At 48.3% G+C, this 24,305-nt stretch overlaps 1 protein-coding gene across 1 annotated transcript; it reads left to right on the forward strand.

Annotated features, from left to right (window-relative positions):
* The first annotated feature begins 21,370 nt into the window (after window positions 1-21,370).
* LOC120877126 (olfactory receptor 10V1-like) lies at window positions 21,371-22,973 on the forward strand. Its single transcript, XM_040259454.1, has one exon. The coding sequence runs from the start codon at window positions 21,933-21,935 to the stop codon at window positions 22,962-22,964; it is 1,032 nt and encodes a 343-aa protein (XP_040115388.1). The 5' UTR covers window positions 21,371-21,932; the 3' UTR covers window positions 22,965-22,973.
* Window positions 22,974-24,305: the final 1,332 nt, after the last annotated feature.

Here is a 24,305-nt window from a genome sequence, read left to right on the forward strand (position 1 = left end):
GAATACACTGTTTGAACATATTCTAGCTTTCCGTAATTCTGCGAGTATTTACTGAGTACTTGTGGTGTGCCAGGAGCTTGCAGTACACCGGTGAAGAAGACAGCACGCATTTCTGCCCTTGTGCTTGCACTAGTGAGCGGCTTCTGTGATGTGAGGGCTTCCTCGGTGGCGGAGTCAGTAAAGAATCCACCTGCAATTCAGGAGACCTGGGTTCGATCCCTGTCAAGATCCCCTGGAGCAGGGCGTGTCAACCCACTCCAGTATCCTTGCCTGGAGAATCCCATGGACAGAGGAGCCTGGCGGGCTACAGTCCATGGGGTCGCAAGGAGTTGGACAAGACTGAGCAAGTAAACCACCATAGGCACTTTTCTGGGTACTTCACATGTATTACTTAATATTCACAATTAGCTTGATGAAGGAGGTAATACTATTAACCTCATTTTTCAGATAAAGAAACTGAGGGCCAAGATGTTGAGTAACTCACCCAAGATCATACAACCAAGGAATGGCCCCCAAATTCAAACCTGTGCTCCCCTGCTCTAAAGCAGGAATCAGAGACCTTCCTGGCAGTCCAGTGGTTAAGTTCTGCCTCGAAAGGCAGAACTCCCGGTCTGGGAGCTGAGATCCCACACGGCGCAGAGCAACAGCCCCGTGCACTGCAACAAAAGGTCCTGCATGATGGGCAGTGAAGGCCCCACATGCGCAGTCAAGACCCAGGGCAGCTAAGCTGTAATAAATAAGTAAATATTCTTAACAATACATGGAGCAGGTATCAGCCAACTACAGCCTATAGGCCCCATCTGCAGGCTGTTTCGTTTTGTAAATCATGTTTATTGGAACACAGCCACACTTAGTCATTTCTCTATTGCCTGTGGCTGCTTTTGTGTTACAACAGCAGAGATGAGCAATTGTGACAGAGACTGTATGGTCCATAAAGCCTAAGATATATATCCTCCAGGACTTTACAGAAAACATTTGGTCCCTGTTGCAGACCTTAATTCTCCATCGTGCACTGACTCTTCGTATTAGAAGCCTGTGTTAAATTCTCACAGAAGGTATCATCTTAAATGGTGGACAAGCAAACCAGGTTCATAAAATATCAGGGGCTAGAAAGGACACCCAGTGTTACAATGATTATCCAAGGCTTTGCAGAGGTTCTAAATAATGCATTCAGAGGAGAAAATAAAACAATTGGCATCGATGATATGATTTCACACCTTGAAAATGTTAAAATAAATCTTCATTTTACATTAAAACTATTAAAATAGATTTTTCCTGCGTGTGGCTGCGTTGCCATGCTGTGTTAGCTTCTACTGTGCAGTGAAGTGACTCAGCCACACGCACATATACCCCTCCCCTCGGACCTCCTTCCCATCCGGGTCGCCCCAGGGCACTGAGCAGAGGTCCCTGTGCTCTGCAGAAGGTCCTCATTAGTTGTCTCCTCTATACGTGGGACGATCGTGCCTGCGTGTCGGTCCGTCTCCCAGCTCACCCCATCCCCCTCTTTGGTGTCCATATGCTTGTTCTCTACATCTGTGTCTATTTCTGCTTTGCAAATAGGATCGTCTGTACTCTTCTTCTGGATTCCACATATATGAATCAATCTGTGAAATCGGCTTTTCTGACTTCCTTCTCTCTGCATGGTACTCTCTAGGTCCATCCATGTCTCTACAAATGACCCAGTTTCGTTCTTTTTCATGGCAGAGTAATACTCCACTGTGTGTATGCCCTACCTCTTCTTTATCCGTTCCTGCGCTGATAGACACCGAGGTTGCCTCCATGCCCCAGCTCCTGTAGTACTGCTGCAGTGAGCACTGGCATGCATGTATCTGTTGCGGTTTTCTCCGGGTCTATGCCCAGGAGTGGGATCGGTGGGTCATGTGGTACAGAACATAATAATAATCTTGCTTCTGCATGGTTTAACTTCTGTGTTTCAGGACTCTGTTTAAAAATCATTTTCCTAGAAAGGTCATCCTCTACTCCCTTAACTAAAGTTGCCCACTCCAACCCCCATTCCTCCGCTTTATTTTTCACTTATCATCACCTAAATTCATTTACTTTCTAATTTATTGTCCGTTCTTTCTCACTAGGTTGTAAGCTGCCTCAAGGCTAGGACTTGTCTGTCTTGTTTGCCACTGTTCCCACTCGCTCCATCAGCGTCAGGAACCCAGCGCAGGTACTCAGCAGAGAAGTGAGACGACCTCGGCAGCGATTCCTGTGAAAGAAGAGATGGCGCAGTTGACACCAGGGTCTCGCGTCCCTCGGGAGACTCGGGCAGGTCTTCTCTCTGGTCCCCAAATGATACATCATGTTTCCCGAGCTCTCGGGGCAAGAAACGCTTAAAGACCCCACTGCTAACTAAGCCTCCTGAAGATTTTCAACAAGCCTGAGGTAAGGTTTGGCTTTTATTTGGGAAAAAGCCTCTTTGATGATGGGTTCCCTCCAGCCCATGGGGTCGCAAAGGATCAGACACGACGGAGCAGCTAAGACTTTCGCTTTCTTTTCCTTCCTTTCTTCTTCTTCTTACCTTTTAAGGTTAGACAACTAAATGTACCACGAATTTACAGAAAACAGGCAAAGTTCCTCATTTCTCCTCATAGCACGTTTGTAACTATTGATGGGCTCTTAAGGGCTTTCCAGGTGGTGCTAGTTGTAAAGAACCAGCCTGCTAATATAGGAGGCGTAAGAGACGTGGGTTCGATCCCTGAGTCAGGAAGATCCCCTGGAGAAGGAGACAGCAACCCACTCCAGTGTTCTTGTCTGGGAAACCCCGGGGACAGAGGAGCCTGGCGGGCTACAAGCCCATGGGGTTGCAAAGAGTCAGACACGACTGAGTGACTTACAATGACCACAAATTGGGTCTCGAGGCTTTGGTCCAGCTACAAAGATGTTTCACACTGCTGTGTGTGTGCTGGGTGGAAGATTCAGCCTTCTTTGCTTATTTCTGAAAATACTTTATTAAAAATTGTTTATTAATTTTATGGCCATGCTGGGTCTTCGCTGGTGCACTCAGGCTTTCTCTAGTTGCGGTGAGCGGGGGCTGCTCTCCAGCCGTGGTGCGGGGTCTTCGCATGGCAGGGGCTTCTCTTGTTGTGCAGCATGGGCTCAGAAGTGTATGAGCTTCAGCAGCTGCTCGTGGGCCCTAGAGCCCCACAGTAGTTGGGGTGCACAGGCTTAGTTGCCCTGTGGCACGTGGGATCTTCCTGGACTAGGTATAGAACCCATGTCCCCTGGATTGGCAGGAAGACTCTTAACCCCTGGACCACGAGGCAAGTCTTTCTTTGCTTATTTTTAAGCTGACTTTCAGAGAAACCGATGGCACCCCACTCCAGTACTCTTGCCTGGAAAATCCCATGGGTGGGGGAGCCTGGTAGGCTGCAGTCCATGGGGTTGCTAAGAGTCAGACACGACTGAGCGACTTCACTTTCACTTTTCACTTTCATGCATTGGAGAAGGAAATGGCACCCCACTCCAGTGTTCTTGCCTGGAGAATCCCAGGGATGGGGGAGCCTGGTGGGCTGCCGTGTATGGGGTCGCACTGAAGCAACTTAGCAGCAGCGGCAGCAGCAAGCTGACTTTCCTCTATTCACGCTTTCCACCTTTCATCGTTTCTTGATTCTTTTCCTAGTGAAGGCGTTTTAAGGCATTGAGTTCATACACCACATTATTTAATGATTCTTGAACAATTAGAGGGTTTTGTTGCCTGTGGGTGGCATGATTTGCTTCTTTCTTTTAGGTACAGAAATGCTAGTACTAGAAATAGCTCTATGTGAATATCTTTTCCGTTCCTTGACTTGCTTCTTTAGAATTAATTCCCAGCAGTAGAAATATCAAGGGCCCATTTTTTGCATGCAGTCATCTCTATTATAGCTCATGAATGATTAGGAGCAGACATGGATTCTTTACCAAGACACCTACACTCTGGTGAACATCTGCTTTCCGTGCGTCAGAAAATCCACCGCTGACTTGAGAATGGGGAGCAGCTCAGGGTCTTCGCATCGTCACGACAGATTCGCATCTCACAGGAAACCTTAAGGGCCTCTGGGCCACCTAGATCACCTCTGCCATCGTAACAGACACCTCCACCCTTCAGTGTCCTCTGGAATTCCTTACACCTCTCCCTGGTGGTCGGGTGGTAAAGAATCTGCCTGCCATTGCAGGGGACGTGGGCTCGCTCCCTGATCCGAGGAGATCTCACCTGCTCCGGAGCAACCAAGGCCGTGGGCCGCAGCTGCCGAGGCTGCGGTCTAGAGCCCTGGAGCCGCTGCTGCACGACCCGAGAGGGCAGCACCGGGCGCAGCCGGGCCTTCCAACTCGGGAGAAGCGCGCGGAGCCACCGAGACCCGGCAGAGCCAGAAGTAAATAGAGAAGCAAGCAAGCAAATAAATAAAGCCGAAGATAAATTTTCGGTAGGCACCTGGGCAACAGAACATTCTATTACTCTGCTGGTTTTTAAGGCACAGTTCCAGGGTTAAATGTTGCGCCTGAACAATATTTTCAAATCGTCCAAAAGTAGTGTATTCCTTTACCAAATCAAATAAAGGACCCCAAAGCATTGTGTTAACCGCAGTAATGATTCGCTACATTCCACCTATGGGAGACTGCGACTGAGCACATAGAGCGTCGTGTGAACCGCAAGGAGGGTGGCTGAGGTTCCTCTGCTCTCCCCGAATCCAGCTATTTGGAGCCCCAAGCACCCGCAGGACTGGAGTCTTTCCCGAAAAAGCTTCAATTATATAAAAAAAAGGTCTCCAAATAGGAGATAATGCAGTCTCCTATAGATGGAATATAGCAAATCAGTATTCTCCCCCAAATCCAAAAAAATCTGCAAAGGAAACAAACATGGGGACGTGACGGCAAGCCGACACGGAGCAGTGTAAGCGTGGGCAGCCGGCAGTTTCGCGGCCACGGCTGGAGACTGTGCTTCGGTTTTCTCGTCTGTAAAATGAAGACAATAATGGTTCCTACCTCATAAGTTTATTACCAGGAGTAAACTCGTTGATTGGCATATAGCGCCTGGAACAGTCCCTGACACCCAGTAAATGCTAGTTTCTATTATTTTCAAAGCAGTGAGCACCCAGCAACACTTCATACCACATTAGCTAGTATTTTACGTTTATTTGTTTTCCAGTTTTCCGTGCTGTGACTCAAGCTACTTGGCTTTGTTGCTTTGGCTTATTTTTAAAAAATTGAATTGCCGAAAAAAACAGAGTTGCCTTTACTATATGCAAATCACATGAGTATGTGTGTAAAGGCAAACACAATACAGAAGCTGCCTTAAAGACGCTAGCAGTGTGCTGTGTAGCCAGGGAGACAGACCTACACACAAGTAACTCAAGGGTAAATAGTGTCGGATGAAAGGAATGTGTTGACTATGTGTCGAGTGAGGAAGAGCCAATTTCAAGCTTTCAAATCAGCATTTTCCTCTGAGGGGCCTGGTGCTTCTGGCCAGGATGGCTTTGGCTCAGATGTGTCCGCAAAAGAGGTGACGCGCAGGGACTGGTCTGCTGTAGGCGTTCTGGGAAAGCAGGCTGGCTGGGAAAGCAACCTTGCTTCAATTCCATTCCAGGGGGTTGATGATAAGTTATCTGAATGCAGGACTAACTGGGCACTGATGGAATGACACTTTTATTGTTGAAAATAAAATCATCCGTTGTGACTAGACATACATTTTTCTTAATTTCTGTATAAACTGTTTGCTTTGAAATTTTGCAGAGTCCTGCGCTCCACAGTTTGAGGACAACACTGCTTCTTACTCCCTTTGTCATGCTGGAGTTTGCAATCAAGAAGCATGCTCAGAACGTCGGTGTTTCTCAAAGGGCATTAGAGCACGCAGGGCAGGAGAGACGCTTTCCGGGCGCATCCCTCGAAGTGTGTACTCTTTCCACAGTGTGGTGACTGTAATTTTTTAAGTCTCATTCTCTGTTTAGTATTATATCACAACTATTTTCATGTGATTACACTGTATTTATGAATATAATTTTAAACAATTGCATAGTCTTTCCTCAACTGATTCTAGCATTCCTTATTAGGTTGGTTTCATTATCCCCTATTAAAATCATGCTGTGATTTTTACCTTGAATATAAGGTTTCTGTTGCTGTGGTCATTATCATTCTTATTTAAGATTACTTTCTAATTTTAAACATGATAACTAAAGTCAAATGCTAATTTCTATTTGGAAAATTCCAAACCCACACAATTAAGAGGACAGTGTATGAACACTCCTGCATGCGTCACTCAGCTTGCAAACGTGTGAAATATCATTTTCCTAAAGATCTGAGCCGTCTACCTCTCCATCAGTGAGCCTGGTAATGCTCATTTCTTCAAGACCCTGCCTGTATTGGGGATCATTGTCAACAACTAAAGCAAAAGAAAACATAACGTTAAAACTTGGTTCACTTGTCACACCAAAAAAAAAAAGGTGGCTGAGTGTTTAATTTGTGTATATTTTGGCCCCACCCCCTCTATTTAGCAGGAAAGTGTTTGGGGCACGGCCCGGGCTCTCTGAGAATCCCCCAGGAAGATCAATGCAAAGACTTCTCCACTTAGAACTACTACCTTCAGCCATTGGAATAACACTGAAAAGGTAATCCATAAACACAAGATAGTATCTGTGTGCACATGCAAGTCTATTTTGCAGCAAATTAAAACTCAACAAGATTTGAGGGTCATGTGCATAGGACTGGATGGCTTAGAACAAAGGCGTGGCCCTGGGTAGGATGCGATGCGGATTTGGTCATTGAAGAGCTTCCTGATGTTATACCCCAGGTAAGTTGTGCTAATTTCACTTATAAAAATATTTTGTGATAATTGTATGTGATATCAAAAGAATAAGAAATTCCTTTTTTGTTTTTTCTTTAGTTTTACTGAGGTATAATTGACTAATAAAGTCGAGGTTCCTTTCCTTTTTTTTTTTTAACTGCGGCATTGAAGCGTATGAGGCCACAGCACCCCATCAGGGGTCACACCCAGGCCCCTTGCAGTGGAGGCACGGAGTCCTGACCTCTGCACTGCTGGGGCATTCCCGAGGTTCCTTTGCGTTTTAAGTTTGGGATCAGAGTAGAGGAACATGTCTTAAAGAGTGTTTGCTGCTGCTGCTAAGTCACTTCAGTCGTGTCCGACTCTGTGCGACCCCATAGACGGCAGCCCACCAGGCTCCCCCGTCCCTGGGATTCTCCAGGCAAGAACACTGGAGTGGGTTGCCATCTCCTTCTCCAAGACATGAAAGTGAAAAGTGAAAGTGAAGTCGTTCAGTCCTGTCCGACTCTGTGCGACCCCATGGACTGCAGCCCACCAGGCTCCCCCGCCCATGGGATTTTCCAGGCAAGAGTACTGGAGTGGGTTTAGGGGAACTTAATCTAAAATTATGCTAAGTTGGGTCGGCGGAGGGTGAGCCATACATAAGGGGATGAAAGCCCCGTTTAGGGTGGACTTGATAATAATGCAACCGAAGGTGGATGAGAAAGAAGGTGGAACAAGAGTAGGCTTAGCGTTTGATGAGAGAAAACAAAACAAAACTGGGTTGTTTAAAGTTTAAAGAAAAAACAAAACGCAATACCAAACCTGTGAATTTGGGGAAAGGGGGAGACAGCAGTGTGCGCTGTTCAGCGTCTCTGGCTTCCAGCTTCCACCTCTGTAGAACAGGTGAAGGAAGCACCTGTGTTGCTGGCCTTCTAGGCTTGCTATGAGAACGACATGATCTTTGTACGAGTATGTACTTCAAGGTGTCCTGGGCATGACTGGACGATCAGAATAACGGAGAGGCACGCGCGGGGTCAGGAAGGTTTGCTTTAAGAAAGAGAAAGGAGAAACAGAGGTCGAGGGAAAGCCTGGACCTGAAAGGAAACCTCCCTGAGAGCCGGTCTACGGCACGGCTGGGGTGCCGCGTGCCCCTTTCAGACACCGCCTCTCCAAGGTGGCTGTCACACCCTTCCCAAGTGTAAAAGGACAACGCCGACACGTGTAACTTCCCCCGGGTCACACAGCTAGCAGGTTGAACGGTAGGGGAGGCAAGACCACGTCAACCAAACTCCAGAGGAAGCAGTAAGGGGTAAGGACTCGGTGACTGCAAACTGTTTTCAGCGCAGCTGGACCTGTGCCAGGCCCAAGGACACAGGAGGGTGCCTTTGCCCGTGACTTCCTTCCCCATCGCAGGCTAACGGAGGAGCACCGGCGGGAGCGGCCACGTCCCCTTCCGCCCCTTCTCAACAGACCGGCGGGGCTTCCCTCATCTTCGCGGCCTCCTTGCTGCTGTACTTAGGAAGCCTCGTCAGATGGGCGCCATCGGGTCACAGTCTGGAGAGCCCTCTGCCTGCTTACCCTGGGGCACCATCGGGTCACAGTCTGGCGAGCCCCCTGCCTGCATACCCCGATGTGCTTCCTCCTGCTCGGCCTGGCCTTGCTGGAGATCGCCCACGCCCCCGGCGCTGCCCCCTGACCCTGGCCAGCACCCTTCCCACGGGGAGGACGCCCTTGTCTCTCCCTGGCTGCGGATCTCGGATGTGCTTCCTCATCATTCTCGGGGGCCTGACTGTGCCTTGCTGGCTGCCAGCGCTTAGGACAGGCACGTGGCCACGTGTCACCCCTGCGTTACGCCTCGTGCTGAGCTGGCAGCTCTGTGAGCAGATGGCTTTGGGGTGTCTAGGCCTGGGGCTCCTGCTGGCGTTGCCTTTGACCACCTTCATCTGCCTCCTTCCATTCTGCGGCCACGACGACAGCTACCACTTCTTCTGTGACGCGCCTGCCGTCTCGCGCGGGCACCAGGCCGCCTCTGTGCGGTCCCCGCTGCAGCCTCCCCTTCCTCCGATCCTCTCTCACGCCCTGAGGATGGAGTCGGCCCAGGGAGAGCGCCAGGCCTTCTCCACCTGCCCCTCCCACCTCACGGTGGCTCTCCTGCAGTTCGGCTCCTTACCTACCTTCGCCCCAGCGCCAGCTCCTCCCCAGGAGACGGCCAGGCGGGGTCTGTGGTCTACACCTTTTTCTCACCACTGCTGAACCCCTGGATCTAAAGCACAAGGAATCAAGAGGTGACTCAGGCAGTGAGAAGACTTATGGCAAGAATGTGCTGATTCGTGGAGCCAGAAATAGTCCTTCTTAGGAAAAATATTCCCCAAATCAGAGGTAGGGACATGATCTGAAGGACAGGAGGCTCAAAAGGAAAGAAAGAGGGAGTGGAGGGAGGGCTGTGTCGCCTGTGAAATGCTAACCAGCACTCAGTCATCCACTTCCCAGCAGATTCCAGTGTCTCCACCCACAGGATCAGCCTCCTCTCTCATCACAGTGTTTAAAATAAGGACCAGTGCGGGACTGTCTGTGAAGAAAGGAGGGATGGATGAGATGATGGCCGCAGTTGATACAGGAGATGCCATCCTGTTGCCTATTTCAACGGCCTTTACCCCTGAAGGCAGCCAGGCCCAGTGGCTTCACACGTCCAGACAGCCTTTGCTTTTTTCCATGTTCGGTTTCCACAGCCTTAATATGTTGTTTTATTTTTTACATTTGAAATTCCTTTTTATTTTGATCCCATCACTTGCTCATCATTTTCTCTTTTGTCATTTCTTTTTTTTTTAATTTATTTTTAATTGGAGGATGATTGCTTTACGTGTTGACTTGGCTTCTGCCACACACCCACGTGAATCAGCCAAAGGTCTGCACGTCCCCTCCCCCTCCCCACCGCATCACAGCTGTCTACCTTGTCACAGAGCGCCACACTGAGCTTCCCCTGTTACAGAGCGAATCCCCACTGGCTATCTGTTTTACATATGGTAATATGTGTGTTTCACTGCTACTCTCTCAGGAGACACATTACCCATGTTGACCGGAGATGTCGCGATACACTTTTAGAAAGGTACAATTAACATTACCGTGTGGAGCTGTTTAAAATTGATCAAGGGTTCATTATACTATTTAGGATTGTCTTTATCATTCACATTCTGCTCTGTTAAGTTTTTGTTCCAACCTTGTATATGGTATAAATTCAAGTTTATTATTGTAAAATTTTCAAAAATGCTGCATCACGAAATTCTGAGTGAAGAAGAGGTTTTCGGTGAATTTTATGCAGATACTTTCTGTGACTGTTTGAGCAACACGTGTACTAGTGTCTCAGAATATGATAGGTCTTCAGAATATAGTTCTGAGTCAGACGATGTGACTATTAGACCAACAAAAAGACAAAAAAAATATTAGTAATTGACTCTGATATGGAAAGTGAAAATAAAACTCACGGTGCTGGAGAACGCTCCTTTGCTTCTAAAGAAGAGCAGATTGAAGACAAGATTTCAAAAAAAACTAGAAGACTTTATAGGTGTAACTAGTGAACGTAACAACCCCCCCAAAAGGTGTTACTATTTACTCAAACACGGGCATTTCAATATTCACCTACATAATAAAACGCCAGCCACAAGCATTCGTTTCTGCAAAAATTCCCTGGTCATTAAAATCTGTCTGGCCAGACTGTCTGACAGTGATCTTTTTATTTTCACAAAATCATACTTCTTCTTATGCAAGTGAGTTTCATATGTTTTGGTATCGCCTCTTTAAGAAGTCTGTACGGCCCCTTGAAGCAGAAGAAGGTGCCTGTTCTTTGTGTTTTCCGGTGCTCCGGTATTTGCTCGCCATATATACTAGATACTTCGTCCCAGGCTCAGGACACAAACGTGATCATGGAAAAGGGACGATACGATTAGCACGTTCCTGCAGCAAGGGGTTGGGGCGGCAGGTGAATAAGATCGTGAAGTGTACAGTTATAGTAGGAAAGGACAGAGCGAGCCATGACCTCTTTCTTTTAAGTCCTCAGTCATTTCCAACTGAGCGGCTTTCACTGCTTTTCAAGTTTGTTCAAGTCTGGCCTCTGGATGGCCACATCGGCTCTTCCTCAATAGTAAGGAGTATCGAGTCCAGACTCCAGGCTTGCTCTGCCTGCTGCCGGACAGGCCAGGGGATCGAGACACACGCTGTTGGGCCAGGATTACCAACCTTATTCAGACCAGTGGGCTCAGAAGACAGTGGACTACTGTCCCGAAGACCCATCTTGCCTGAGTTAGAAATCGGGCTCCTTTGATTAGAAAGGAGGAGGGGCTGCGGCTGGCCGCTGTGCTTGGTGCTGGCCGGGCCTTAGGGGGGTGCTGCGATCGCCCTTTGTTCTTGCTGCTGTCCATGTGGGTCCAGTTACAATGTTCCTGCAACCCTCCAGGACAAATGCTATTCTCTATTCTGCAACTTTTTATCTCTGTATGAATGGAAAGTGTTAAACCTTCCTTTCAAGGTTAAGTCTGGGAGGCAGGGTGCAGAATGGGCCAGTATATGTATTTCAGGCTATAGGTGACATTCACAGAGGGGCAGAGCCAGTATGATTAAGCGCAGGCCACAGAGCACAAAGGTTAGAGCTAAAGCGGAAGGTCCCGTCTAGAGTCAGGCTTCCCTTCCTCGTCACAGTCATACTACTGACCAGACCCTTGGCCTCTGTGTGCTGTGCCAGGCTAAGTCGCTTCAGTCATGCCTGACTCTTTGCAACCCTATGGACTGTAGCCTGCTGCGGTACTCTGTCCTTGGGATCCTCCAGGCAAGACTGCTGGAGTGGGTTGCCGCGTCCTTCTCCAGGGGATCTTCCTGGGATTGAACCTGCATCTCTTTGACTGTGTGGATCACAACAAACTGGAAAATTCTGAAAGAGATGGGAATACCAGACCACCTGACCTGCCTCCAGAGAAACCTATATGCAGGTCAAGAAGCAATAGTTCAAACTGGACCTGGAATAACAGACTGGTTCCAAATTGGGAAGAGAGTACATCAAGACTGTATATCGTCACCCTGCTTATTTAACTTCTATGCAGAGTATATCATGAGAAACGCTGGGCTGGAAGAAGCACAAGCTGGAATCAAGATTGCTGGGAGAAATATCAATAACCTCAGATATGCAGATGACACCACCCTTATGGCAGAAAGTGAAGAGGAACTAAAGAGCCTCTTGATGAGGGTGAAAGAGGAGAGTGAAAAAGCTGGCTTAAAACTCAGCATTCAGAAGGCTAATGGCATCTGGTCCCATCACTTCATGGGAAATTGAAGGGGAAAAAGGGGAAACAGGGACAGATTTTATTTTTGTGGGCTCCAAAATCACTGCAGATGGTGATTGCAGCCATGAAATTAACAGACAAGCTTTCCTTCCTTGCTCCTTGGAAGGAAAGCTATGACAAATCTAGACAGCATATTAAAAAGCAGAGACTTTACCGACAAAGGTTCAAATAGTCAAAGTTATAGTTTTTCAACTAGTCACATATGGATGTGTGAGTTGGACCATAAAGAGGGCTGAGCACTGAAGAACTGATGCTTCTGTGCTGTGGTGTTGCAGAAAATTCTTGAGAGTCCCTTGGACTGCAAGGAGATCAAACAGGTTAATCCTAAAAGAAATCAACCCTGAATACTCATTGGAAGGCTGATGCTGAAGCTGAATCTCCAATTCTTTGGCCACCTGATGCCAAGAGCCAGTTGGTTGGAAAAGACCCTGATGCTGGGAAAGATTGAAGACAAAAGGAGAAGGGGGCGAAAAGGCTGAGATGGTTGGATGGCATCACTGACTGGATGGACATGAGGTTGAGCAAACTCTGGGAGACAGTGCCAGACAGGGAAGCTTGGTGTGCTGCAGCCCACGGGGCCAAAAAGAGTCGGCATGACTTAGCAACGAAACAGCAACAGGAATTTACATTAGTCACCAGTTTCTCTGCGGCATGGTTTCAGAGTCAGTAGACTTTTCTCCCTGCAACTTTTAAAAAATGAGTAATTACTTAGTGCCTATAAGATATAGGCACATTAAATTCAGCACAGGTGACCAGGAAAAAAAAGAGAGAGAGAAAGGAAGACAAAAGGAATGGAGAGAGGGAGAGAAAGGGAAGTGGGAGGCAAAATGGAAAACTTAGGGAAGAAAGGTTAAAGATACGCGGCTGGAATTAAAAACTAGATTCCCAGAAATGGCCCACGGTGTCACTCAGAGATGACTGCGACTCTGGCCACAGTGGAGAGTCTGGACTTCAAACAAGCTGAGCTCCAGCTCGAGGCTGGCAGCTAACTGCTCCGCAGTGCGGCATTCTGAAGCGCTGAGCAGTGTACCCAAACTGCTGAACACAAAGCATCTGGAAAGCCAGTCGCCGCCTCTTTGCAGCCTGTGGGTCGGCAGCCTGCAACCTCTGCCCTAGAGAGGCAGAATGGTTTTGTTTGTGCTTCCCCGAGTGCACTCCTGATACTTGCTAACTGTGTTCCTGCTCAGGACACACACAGTTAGACCAATCAGACTCTCAAGTGGCTGGCGGATTGTTTCTCTGGAATTGTTTTGCATTTTTCTTTCAGGATTGTTCTGGCAAACTCCTGCCAAGTGCTTTCTCTCTTTCTCTCTCACACATAAGACTTCATTTCAACAACACTTTCAGAGTTTTCAGAGCTACTTGTCCTTGAGATGAAAGCTTTAGGGGCTACATAAATGATCATTTAAATATTTTTTGTATGTATTTAAAATTTGGGGATAAAAAATATAACCAGTACAACGCTGTCATGTAAAAAAGTGAGTGAACTGAATTTAAGTCAAGAAAAACCTTAAGTAAATAATCCTGATAGCGCAAATAAAACATAAATCATGAACATTGTTTGTATATGGCTGAAGTTTGAAAAAAATGCTGTTTCTACATTTTATAATGTAGGCACTAGTGGCCACTGTTACGAAGCTCGTCGATTATAGGGAGTGCGACAGGATGGGAAGTGATATTTGGTGAGTAAATACAGGAATGCCCAGCACTGTAACATTCTGCAAACAGAGAATACAAGACCTCTGTTAGGCTCTTAGTTTCAGCCTAGGTGATAAAATGCAATTGACTTGAATTACTCGCTCCCACGAGGACCTATCCTGCTGCTGCTGCTAAGTCGCTTCAGTCGTGTCCCACTCTGTGCGACCCCATAGACGGCAGCCCCCCAGGCTCCCCTGTCCCTGGGATTCTCCAGGCAAGAACACTGGAGTGGGGTGCCATCGCCTTCTCCGGAGGACCTATCCTAGTAGAAGTCAAAAAACGAGTATATAAACACTGTTGTTTTTGTTCAGTCGCTCAGTTGTGTCTGACCCTTTGTGACCCCATGGACTGTAGCCTGCCAGCTCCTCTGTCCATGGGATTCTCCAGGCAAAAATACTGGAGTGGCTTGCCATTTCCTTCTCCAGGGGATCTTTCTGACCCAGGGATTGAACCCAGGTCTCCTGCATGGGTAGGCAGATTCTTTACCACTGAGCCAGCAGGCAAGCCCTGTATAAATACAACATGGAGAGAAACGTGCTGTAATTGAGGTGCGCGCAGGCATGACAGCATGAAGCAGGCGGGATTCTTTCTTTTTGGAGGAGGGGAGGGGAGGGGATTAATGTGTATCAGAATAAGGCTTCATTGAGCAGGTGACACTTGGTTGAGTTTTGAAGGCTCCTTACAATTTGTCTCAGCTCAGTTGTCTAGGTACACAAAATTAACCCCTACTTGGATAGGTTAAAACTGCATGTCTGCCTAAACTACCTCGACATGGGAGAATAAAAATCTAGGCAATAATTAAAACAAAGCTAAGTCTAGCAGCAATTAAACCAATTTAGAATATCATGTCCCTAAACAATTCCTGTTTGTGTTCAAACACGGACCTACAGGGGATGGTCAAGTTAAAAGGTGAGTTCGCCTCTTGGGGCTTGGTTGAACCAAAGTTGGCAGGGAGATCTCCAGAAATGAGCTGAGAAGGAGTGAGAGTTGAGAAGGAACCCAGGGTTCTGTTCCCACAAGTCCCAGAGTCCCACATCGTTCCCCTGAGAAGAAGCAGCAGGAAGGATGGACCGTGTCTAGATGGGAGCTTCCCTCGCTCCGGGTGGTTTCTCAGAGAGTCCTTCTCAGTGGTTCCCAAGGCGTTAGGAGCAGGATTCCAGCTTTTGCTTCACCCAGCCTCAGGGAAGGCCGTGGCTGCCAGCTCTCGAGAAAGAAGGTAAAGAGGGTGGGGGAAGGCCAGGCTGACTGGGTTGCTGTGTGGTCTGGACCATGGGGATGGGCCAACCAACCCTACTGACCTCTGGCTTTTCTCATCCTGTGAGGGGCTTTCTGTGTGGAGTTGCAAATGAATTGGAACATTAGTTGACCCTCCCGGAGCTAATGCAGTGACAGTATTGATGTCAAATAGACAACAACAGGGCTCCCCACTCCAGTATTCTCGCCTGGAGAATTCCATGGTGGGCTAATACAGTCCATGGGGTCACAAAGAGTCAGACGTGAATGAGCGACTGACACTTTCACTTTCCCTACTAACCACAGGCAAGTCTTCAAAAGCCACTCCGCTGCTGAGCACGCGAGAAGCAACGTCTGTTCCTCCCTAGAAATGAGACCCGTCTCCTAGGCTGTCTGAGAGGGGTGGGAGAGAGCTGTCTGCTCTCCCTTGTGGGAGGTGTCCGTGCTTTGGCTACGTACCCAGTGCCTATTGACGGTCGATGCTCAATACATTCTCGCAGATGAGTGGATGCATGAACAGTCCTATAAATTACACTCTGTGAGGTGAGGGGGTGGAGGAGTGCGCCAGTGTCCCTATGGAAAGGACGATCTCGCCATGTGAAGGGCACCACATCTGGAGGCAGTGCTGGCATCACAGAAGAACTCATCAAAGAGGGCGCGACGTCACTGCGGGTTTATAGCTCCCGAGTGTGAACAGACCTGGCGTTTCCTGATCCAGCCTTCAAGGGGCAAGGACCTGTGCCGAAGCAAAGGCAGAGTAAAGCAGAGGGCGAGAACATTCAGCTGCAACCAAAGCTCACAGTATCGCTCTTTCTGTCTCACTGAGGAGGCCCCAGAGGACAAGTACACTTGAATGTGGAGAGAAGAGAGGTGTCTCGTCCACTCCTCAGTGCCCTGGATGAAGACACAAAAGGCAGGGAGAATTGTATTCGTAGACTTATCTCCTAAAACCCAGTGTCTTACAGTAAAACCCTTGACTGTAGCCCACCAGGCTCCTCTGTCCCTGGATTCTTCAGGCAGGAATACTGGAGTGGGGAGCCATTCCCTTCTCCAGGGGATTGTCCCGATCCAGGAAGCAAACGCAGGCCTCCTGCATGGCGGGTAGATTCTTTCCCATCTGAGCCACCAGGGGAGCCCTTAACAAAACCCTAGCTGACGGAGTATCAAATCTAGTTGCAGGCTTCCTAGCAGCTAAGGCAAACAGGGAAACATGAGTTATGTAGCCCTCGTGGACACGTACAATGACATACAAGTGTTCAGTAAGAGATAAGTGTGCGTGTCTGGGTGAGCGCGTGGAGAATGCAGTGAGAACTCAGGTGCGTCTTTATTCTAGGCAAGGTGAGCATCTATTGTCTCGGCAATGGGATGATCACAAGGTTCACTGCAGTTTTTAAGAGCTCCAAAGATATTCTACACAGTGAGTCTTGTATTTTTAACCTGATTTGAAAACTGACTGATATTCTGAAGTAAATTTTGAGGGATATTAAGAGCCATTTGACTGAGGGTTGTAGCTTCCTTGAACTATGGTCCAATACACAGTTATAACTTTAGGGAGCATGTTCATTCAATTTCTAGCTGACAATGGGGAGAAATTGATTATTTGCTGGAATAAAGAATTGTAATTCTCCACAAGATCTTGATAGGCCAGCATGATGAGCTCAATCTGAAAGGTTAACTTTAGAAAGAGATGTGAATAGGGGTGGGATGGGGAGGGGGCTGGGAGGGAGGTTCAGGAGGGAGGGATCTATGGGCACCCATGGCAGATTCTTGCTGAGGTTTGACGGACAACAACAAAATTCCGTAATGTAATTATCTTTCAATAAAAAATAAATAAATTAAAAAAAACTCCTTCACATGGTCAGTCTGAGTAGCGTAATTCTGACAGGGGTGAAAGGAAATTTAGAAAAAGAGAGATGAGAGGAAAGGAAAAAAGAAGAGGGAAAGAAAGTAGGAAGAGAGGGAAGGGGAGGAGAAGAAAGGGAAGAAGGAAGGAAGGGCACGCACCCAACAGCAAACTCAGCCGGGTCAAGAGCGTGGTGTGTCTGGGAATGAACGAGCACGGAAATGCACGCGTAGATTTAGCACAGCCGTGGACAACAGCGTCGAGAAGTGTGCAGACTCGGCGGCCATATTTAGGTGTTAATCTCTGCTCTGACAGTCATCGGCTGTATAACTAGGGGTGTGTCATATAACTTCAGTTTCCCTGTCTCCAAAATGGGAATTTAAAGAATCAATAACATTTTTGTAATTTAAAAATAAACGCAAATTCTTCACAGAAAGTTTGAAAAATGGAGAAAAGCGCGAAGAAAATAGTCCTCTTGCGTTTTTCTCTTGACTCCACTGAAGATCCGTGGTTTCCTGTTCGGACTGGTGGCACAGCGGCGGTAGCTCCGCAGGCAACGTGGCTTGGTCACTTTCTTCATTTGCACGCGTGCGCGCTCGGTCGCCCAGTCGTGTCCGACTCCCTGTGACCCCATCGACTGAAGCCCGCCAGGCTCCTCTGCCCATGGGATTCTCCAGCCAAGGATCCTGGAGCGGGTTGCCATGCCTCCCTCATCCAGGGGATCTTCCCGACCCCAGGATCGAACCCTCCTCACAGTCTCCTGCGCTGGCAGGCAGGTTCTTTATCACTAGCGCCACCGGGGAAGCCCCTTTCCTCAATTTAACATTACATTATATGTACTTTCTCACTTTATTAAACCTTATAACAACTGTAATGTCCACAATACCACAGTTCATGGCATGAATGTACCTCAGATGACTAGAATGTCACCTTTTGATGAGTATTGCTCTGTCTCATAAAAATTATTGTCCCAGCACACTGCACGTATCTTTCGGTGTTTGGCTCCATATTCCAGACTCTTCCTCAGGACAGATCCTTCAATGTGAGTAGTGATTCAATGCATAGATTTTATTGAAAATTGCTGACTTTCTTTCTAGAAAGAATGTGCTCTTTTAGCATCAGAGTTCTAAACTGAAGATTATTATCTCTACTTTCAGAGTCCTGGGTAGCAGTCACTGGCATTGATAGAAGCTCGGAAACTCTCCAGTGTTCCTGTCAGTACAGAGCTACACGGTTGCCTCACACTGGGCCCGGTCCTGGGCCTTAGTGAAGACTGGAACCCAGCCAGTCCCTGGCCTCATGGAGCTGGAGGTTCACGGAGAGTACAGAGATACACAAGCAAACACAGAGGCAAGCGCACCGTGAAAGCAGAGATGAGACCCCTGGTTATAGATAATAGCTCTCTTTCTTGTGCTTGATGGCTCCCCTCGGTGTCTAATTCACAAAGATTAGACATTTGGGGTAGAGAGTATTGTGGGCGTGTTTACTTGCTGTGCATGGAGACAGAGGTAGGCTGCGGTGTGCTCCAGAGCTACTTCCAGAAAAGGAATTAAAATTCTCAAGGAGAAAGACCCTGAGGAACTTCCAGGTGAAAAATTCCTGACCACAATTCCACCCATCTTCCAACCCTCTTTGGTCGAAGGACCTCAGCCTGAGCTGAGAATTGGAGACTGATCACCTCCTCTTGGCAGAGAACTTGAATCCTGGGCCTCCCTGATAGCTCAGTTGGTAAAGAATCTGCCTGCAATGAGGAGACCCCGGTTCTATTCCTGGGTCGGGAAGATTCCCTCGAGAAGGGATAGGTGACCCACTCCAGTATTCTTGGGCTTCCCTTGTGGCTCAGCTGGTGAAGAATCCACCTGCAATGTGGGAGACCTGGGTTCGATCCCTGGGTTGGGAAGATCCCCTGGAGAAGGGACAGGCTCCCCACTGCAGTATTCTGGCCTGGAGAATTCCATCGATTGTATAGTCCATGAGGTTGCAAAGAGTCGGACACGACTGAGTGACTTTCACTTTCCAACCCTTTTGCCCCACATGGGGCTGTGCCACAGATGACAGCACAGACAGAAGCCTTTAGAAAAGAGAAGAGAACTTGCAAAGCACGCAGGGAGCCGGACTTTAAAAGGGCTGGCCAACCAGAGTGAAAAACAACACGCGTTTGAAAGAAAAAATCACAAGTCAGCAAGAACATTAAGGTTGCATCATTCTGTTTAGGGAAAGCAGCAATGTCCTTACATCATTTTCATATTCTTAAAGGTTGTGATGTATCTGCAGGCATCAGCACAGCAGAAACAAGCAAAAATACATTCCTGGTGGGGAGAGCAAGGCCAATCAGGTGATTCTGTTAGTTTTGGCTTAATTCAGGGTGCCAAGTGTTCCCTGCCCCACCCCACCCCCCTTCTGTGGCATGTGAAGGACTTAATCACTGGAAGCAAGGCCAAGCTCTGTTTCTACAGCAGTATGATGTGTGGGGGTGAGTGTATAGCTAGGGGTGTGTTGTTTTGGATACCATATAAACTTGCCCTGAAATTCTTTCCAGCTGATCATCAGCAGCAGAAAGAAAACTGGGTGAAGAGATTCTGAAATAAAATAATAAGGTTCTTTCCTTTTATGCATTCAACAGTTGTCTATTTGGATGCTCTCTGTGCTAGTCGTACGGACAGGACTTGGTGTGTAATTTTGGGACCATTTATAGAAGCAAGGGCTGGATTAAGGGGACTTAGTGTTACTCAGTCAAGCTCAAACTATTCACTGAAAAGTCCAGTGATGAGCTCTTTGGGCATGGATGGAGACGTTATTCAGAAAACCAGCTGAGCGAGAAGATGGTGTCCCAAAGAACAACCCAGTTGAATTGCTCTTGGATCGAGCAATTTGGAAGCCACTAGAGGCCTTTCTGGAGTGGTCTCTGGGTGTAAGATGGAAAGCAGATTGTGCTGCAGAACGAGTGGGAGATGGTTGATGTGGAAAGGAGACCAGGAGGCCTTAGAGGATGATGTAAGATTAAGGGGTTTCTTCTTCATTTTACCATGGGAGGTAACATTGCTGTAGAGGGGATCAAAGGCAGACATCAGAGACAGAGGGAATGACTTGTGCAAGATCCCAGAGGGAGCACAGGGGCTCAGATGACTGGTTTTGCAGAGGAGAGGGGACACTTCTGGAAAGGCATGTGGAAACTTGCTGTGGGTGCAGGGCTGGGCAGAGAGTGTTCCGGGTCTAGAGCTGGTCAGGATGGTGAAGAGTTGCCTCCAGGTAGCTTCTGTTATTTATTTACTTTTTTTTTTCAGTGAAGTTGGAGGCTGGGTCATTATTGTTGTGAGACAGGAGAGAGCAGAAGAGAGGTCTTAAAGAGACCAAGGAAATTTGCTCCAATTGTCATGGGGACCAGAGGGAACAGCTGATTCAGAGGCTTGGGGACAGTACTAGGGTTCATAACACCTTTTTACCTCTGTTGTGGCACCAGTCCGGAGAAGGCGATGGCCGCCCACTCCAGTGCTCGTGCCTGGAAAATCCCGTGGACGGAGGAGCCTGGTGGGCCGCAGTCCATGGGGTCGCTGAGGGTTGGACATGACTGAGCAACTTCACTTTCACTTTTCACTTTCCTGCACTGGAGAAGGAAATGGCAACCCACTCTCGTATTCTTGCCTGGAGAACCCCAGGGACGGGGGAGCCTGGTGGGCTGCCGTCTCTGGGGTCGCACAGAGTGGGACACGGCTGGCGCGACTCGGCAGCAGCAGCAGAGGCACCAGTCGGCGGAGTTTTGCGGTCTCCTGTAGTCATGGTCAGCCTGGAATGAAGAGGCTGGATATTACAGAAGGTAACAGGATTGGCAGAAGGTCAAGAAGTGAAAGAATCAGCAAAGACTGACGGAAGAGTCGGGCCATCGGTCTCGGTTGGCTGGAGCAGGGAGGGGAGCCGAAAGGAGACGTCTCTGGGAGAGCTGGGGGCATCGAGGCGGGCTTACAAGAGGGAGGGACAGTCGTGTTAATGGCGTTGGCTCACGTTTATGGAGAATTTCCTAGGGATCAGACACACTTCCTTTTCAGAACAATCCTAAGTGCTGTGTCCTATTGCTTTCTTCATAGATGAAGAAATTGAAGCAGAAACGTCAGCAATTTGCTCCAGATCATTCCATTGGTCAATGACAGATGAGCTTGTGCTCTTGACAACCAGGCAAGGGATTGAGGGAGTAGAGAGATCTGAGCTCTGGGAATGGTGTACCGAGCTTCCCTGGTGGCTCAGGGGTAAAGAATCCACCTGCCAGTGCAGGAGACGTGGGTGCGATCCCTGGGTGGGAAATAACCCCTGGAGAAGGAAATGGGAACCCACTCCAGTATTCGTCCCTGGGAAATCCCATGGACAGAGGAGCCTGGTGGCGTGCAGTCCGTTGGGGCGCCAAGCATGGCTTAGTGACTAAACAGTAACAACAGTGGTACGCTGTGGATTAATATTTCACAGCTGAGCTGGACGGCTATTCCTCCACCAATGTTCATCACAGAGTTATTCATAATAGCGAAAAGGTGGAACAATCCAAGAGTCCGTGAACAGACAAAAGGATAAACACAGTGGGGTATATACACACACAATGGAGTGTTATTCAACCTTGAAAAGGAATGTGATTTTGGCATAAGCTACTACATGGACAGACCTTGAAAACATTATGCTTAGTGGAATAAGCCAGACACAGAAGGACAAATAGAGTACGACTCCACCTATATGAGGCACCAAGAATAGGAAACGTCATAGAGACAAAGTAGGCTGGAGGTTGCCAGGAGCTGGGAGGAGACTGTGGGCAGTTTTAGATTATTAAGTAGAACTTTTGTTGGGGATGATGAAAAGTTTTGGGTAGAGATAGAGGCGAAGGTTATACACCATCGTGAGGGTATTTAATGTCGCTGAATTGTACATTGACACAGGGTTAAAATGATAACAATTACATAACATATATTTCACCACGACTTAAAAAAAAGATTTCAGTGGGAGCTACTTCTGGGTGATTAGAACGAAAGAGCTGTTGAAGAAGTGAGACGCTGAGTTTGGAGGGAACGATGGCTGGAGCTGAGGAAGGAAGGGAGAGACACGGAGCTGAATGGGTCAGCCCGCAGGAATCCTGTGTCCTGACATTTGGCCGTCCTCAGGGGCGGCGCCTGGACCATCAGCAGGCCCAGTGCACGGACACACGGAGGATGCGAACCAGACCGGGATGATGACTCACTTCCACTTCCGCCCCTTCTCCAAACTCCCTGAGGTTCAGATGCTGATTTTCGCGGCCTTCCTGATTATGTACCTGGTCAGCGTCGGCGGCAACATCTCCACCGTGCTCGTCATCTGGGCCCGCCGCTCTCTGCACACCCCCATGTACTTCTTCCTGGCCAACCCGGCGGCTCTGGAGACCTGCTACTCCACCACCATTGCCCTTCTGACACTGGCCAGCACCCTGTCCGCGGGGAGAACCCTCGTCTCCCTGGCTGCCTGCGGTGCCCAGATGTTCTTCTTCATCTTCCTGGGCAGCGCTGACTGCATCCTGCTGGCCGTCATGGCCTATGACAGGTTCGTGGCCGTCTGCCACCCTCTGCGTTACAGCCTCATGATGAGCTGGCAGCTGTGTGCCCGACTGGCCCTGGGCTCCCTGGTGTTGGGGTTCATCTTGGCCACGCAGCTGACTGTGCTCATCTTCCGACTCCCCTTCTGCAGCGGCAAGGAGATCGGCACGTTCTACTGTGACGTCCTGCCCGTCATGAGACTGGCCTGTGCGGACACCCGGGTCCACGAGGCCACGCTCTTCGTGGTGAGTGTCGCCGTCCTCACCCTCCTCTTCCTGCTGATCACCTTGTCCTCCATCTTCATCACGGCCGCCATCCTGAAGATCCGCTCTGCAGAGGGGAGGCCCAAGGCCTTCTCCACCTGCTCCTCCCACATGACCGTGCTTCTGCTCCAGTATGGAGGTACCAGCCTCATCTACCTACACCCCAGCTCCAGCTACTCTCCAGAGAGGGGCCAAGTAGTGTCCGTGGTTTACACCTTCATCATCCCTATGCTGAACCCCTTGATCTACAGTATGAGGACTCGAGAGCTTAAGCATGCTTTGAAGAGAGCAGTGATGAGGTTCCTGTCGTCCTGAACACTACAAACACCCCGATGCTCCTCCGTGACACTGTGGGGTGGAGACAGACGGGTGTGCTCTCTGACAGATGGGAGACGGGGGTAAGCGGTCATAGGTTTCGCACTGTTACTTCTTCTTCCTTATATTATTTTCGAGAAGTCATTTTTCCTTTGTAAGGAAGAGATGGAAAGAGTGGAAACAGTGGCAGATTTTATTTTTCTGGGCTCCGAAATCACTGCAGATGGTGATTGCCGCCATGAAATTAAAAGACGCTTACACCTTGGAAGGGAAGCTATGACCAACCTAGACAGCATATTCAAAAGCAGAGACATTACTTTACCAACATAGATCGGTTTAGTCAAAGCTGTGGTTTTCCAGTGCTCAGGTACAGATGTGAGAGTTGGACGACAAAGAAAGCTGAGCGCTGAAGAATGGATGCACTTGAACTGTGGTGTTGGAGAAGACTCTTCAGAGTCCCTTGGGCTGCAAGAAGATCCAACCAGTTCATCCTAAAGGAAACCAGTCCTGAATGTTCATTGGAAGGACTGATGCTGAAGCTGAAACTCCAATACTTTGCCCACCTGATGGGAAGAACTGATTCATTTGAAAAGACCCTGATGCTGGGAAAGATTGAGGGCAGGAGGAGAAGGGGATGACAGAGGATGAGATGGTTGGATGGCATCACTGACTCAATGGCCATGGGTTTGAGTAAACTCCAGAAGTTGGTGAAGGACAGGGAGGCCTGGCGTGCTGCAGTCCATGGGGTCACAAAGAGTCGGACACGACTGAGAGACTGAACTGAAGGAAGAGATGTTTTTAAGAGAACATCTTACCTGTTGGTTTTCTTCCCCATTATCTGTCCATTTCTTCCTTCATCCTCTCTCTATTGCTTGTACACACACACACACACACACACACACACGTTCACTTATCTCATATCATCTCTTTGTGCCTATCCATGGTTGATACGGCCTGAATATTTGCATTCTTTCCAAATTCACAGGTTCAAATACTAATGCCCAGTGTGATGGCATTAAAATATGGGCCTTAGATGAGAGATGTTTAAGTCACGAGGCCAGAGCCCTGGTGAGTGGAATCACTGCTTTTATGAAAGAGACTCCTCAGAGCTCCCTAGCACCTGCTGCCGTGTGAGCGCACAGTGAGAAGTCTGTGACCTGGAAGAAGGCCTTTACCCAACCTCGTTCTTAGATTCCTCATCCATAAAAAGGGGGTCAAAATACCCACAAGACCTAAATTCTGGAGTAGTTATAAGGATCAAAAGATATAAGTGGAAGTACTTTGTGACTTTATTTTTTTTATTGTTATTATTATTTTGCCATGCAGCATGTGAGATCTTAG

Source organism: Oryx dammah, unplaced genomic scaffold (assembly GCF_014754425.2).
Source record: "Oryx dammah isolate SB20612 unplaced genomic scaffold, SCBI_Odam_1.1 HiC_scaffold_17, whole genome shotgun sequence".
Classification (NCBI taxonomy): Eukaryota; Metazoa; Chordata; class Mammalia; order Artiodactyla; family Bovidae; genus Oryx; species Oryx dammah.

Coding starts and splice junctions, on each gene's coding strand:
- LOC120877126 (XM_040259454.1), top strand. CDS start 21,933: ATGGGTCAGCCCGCAGGAATCCTGTGTCCTGACATTTGGCCGTCCTCA.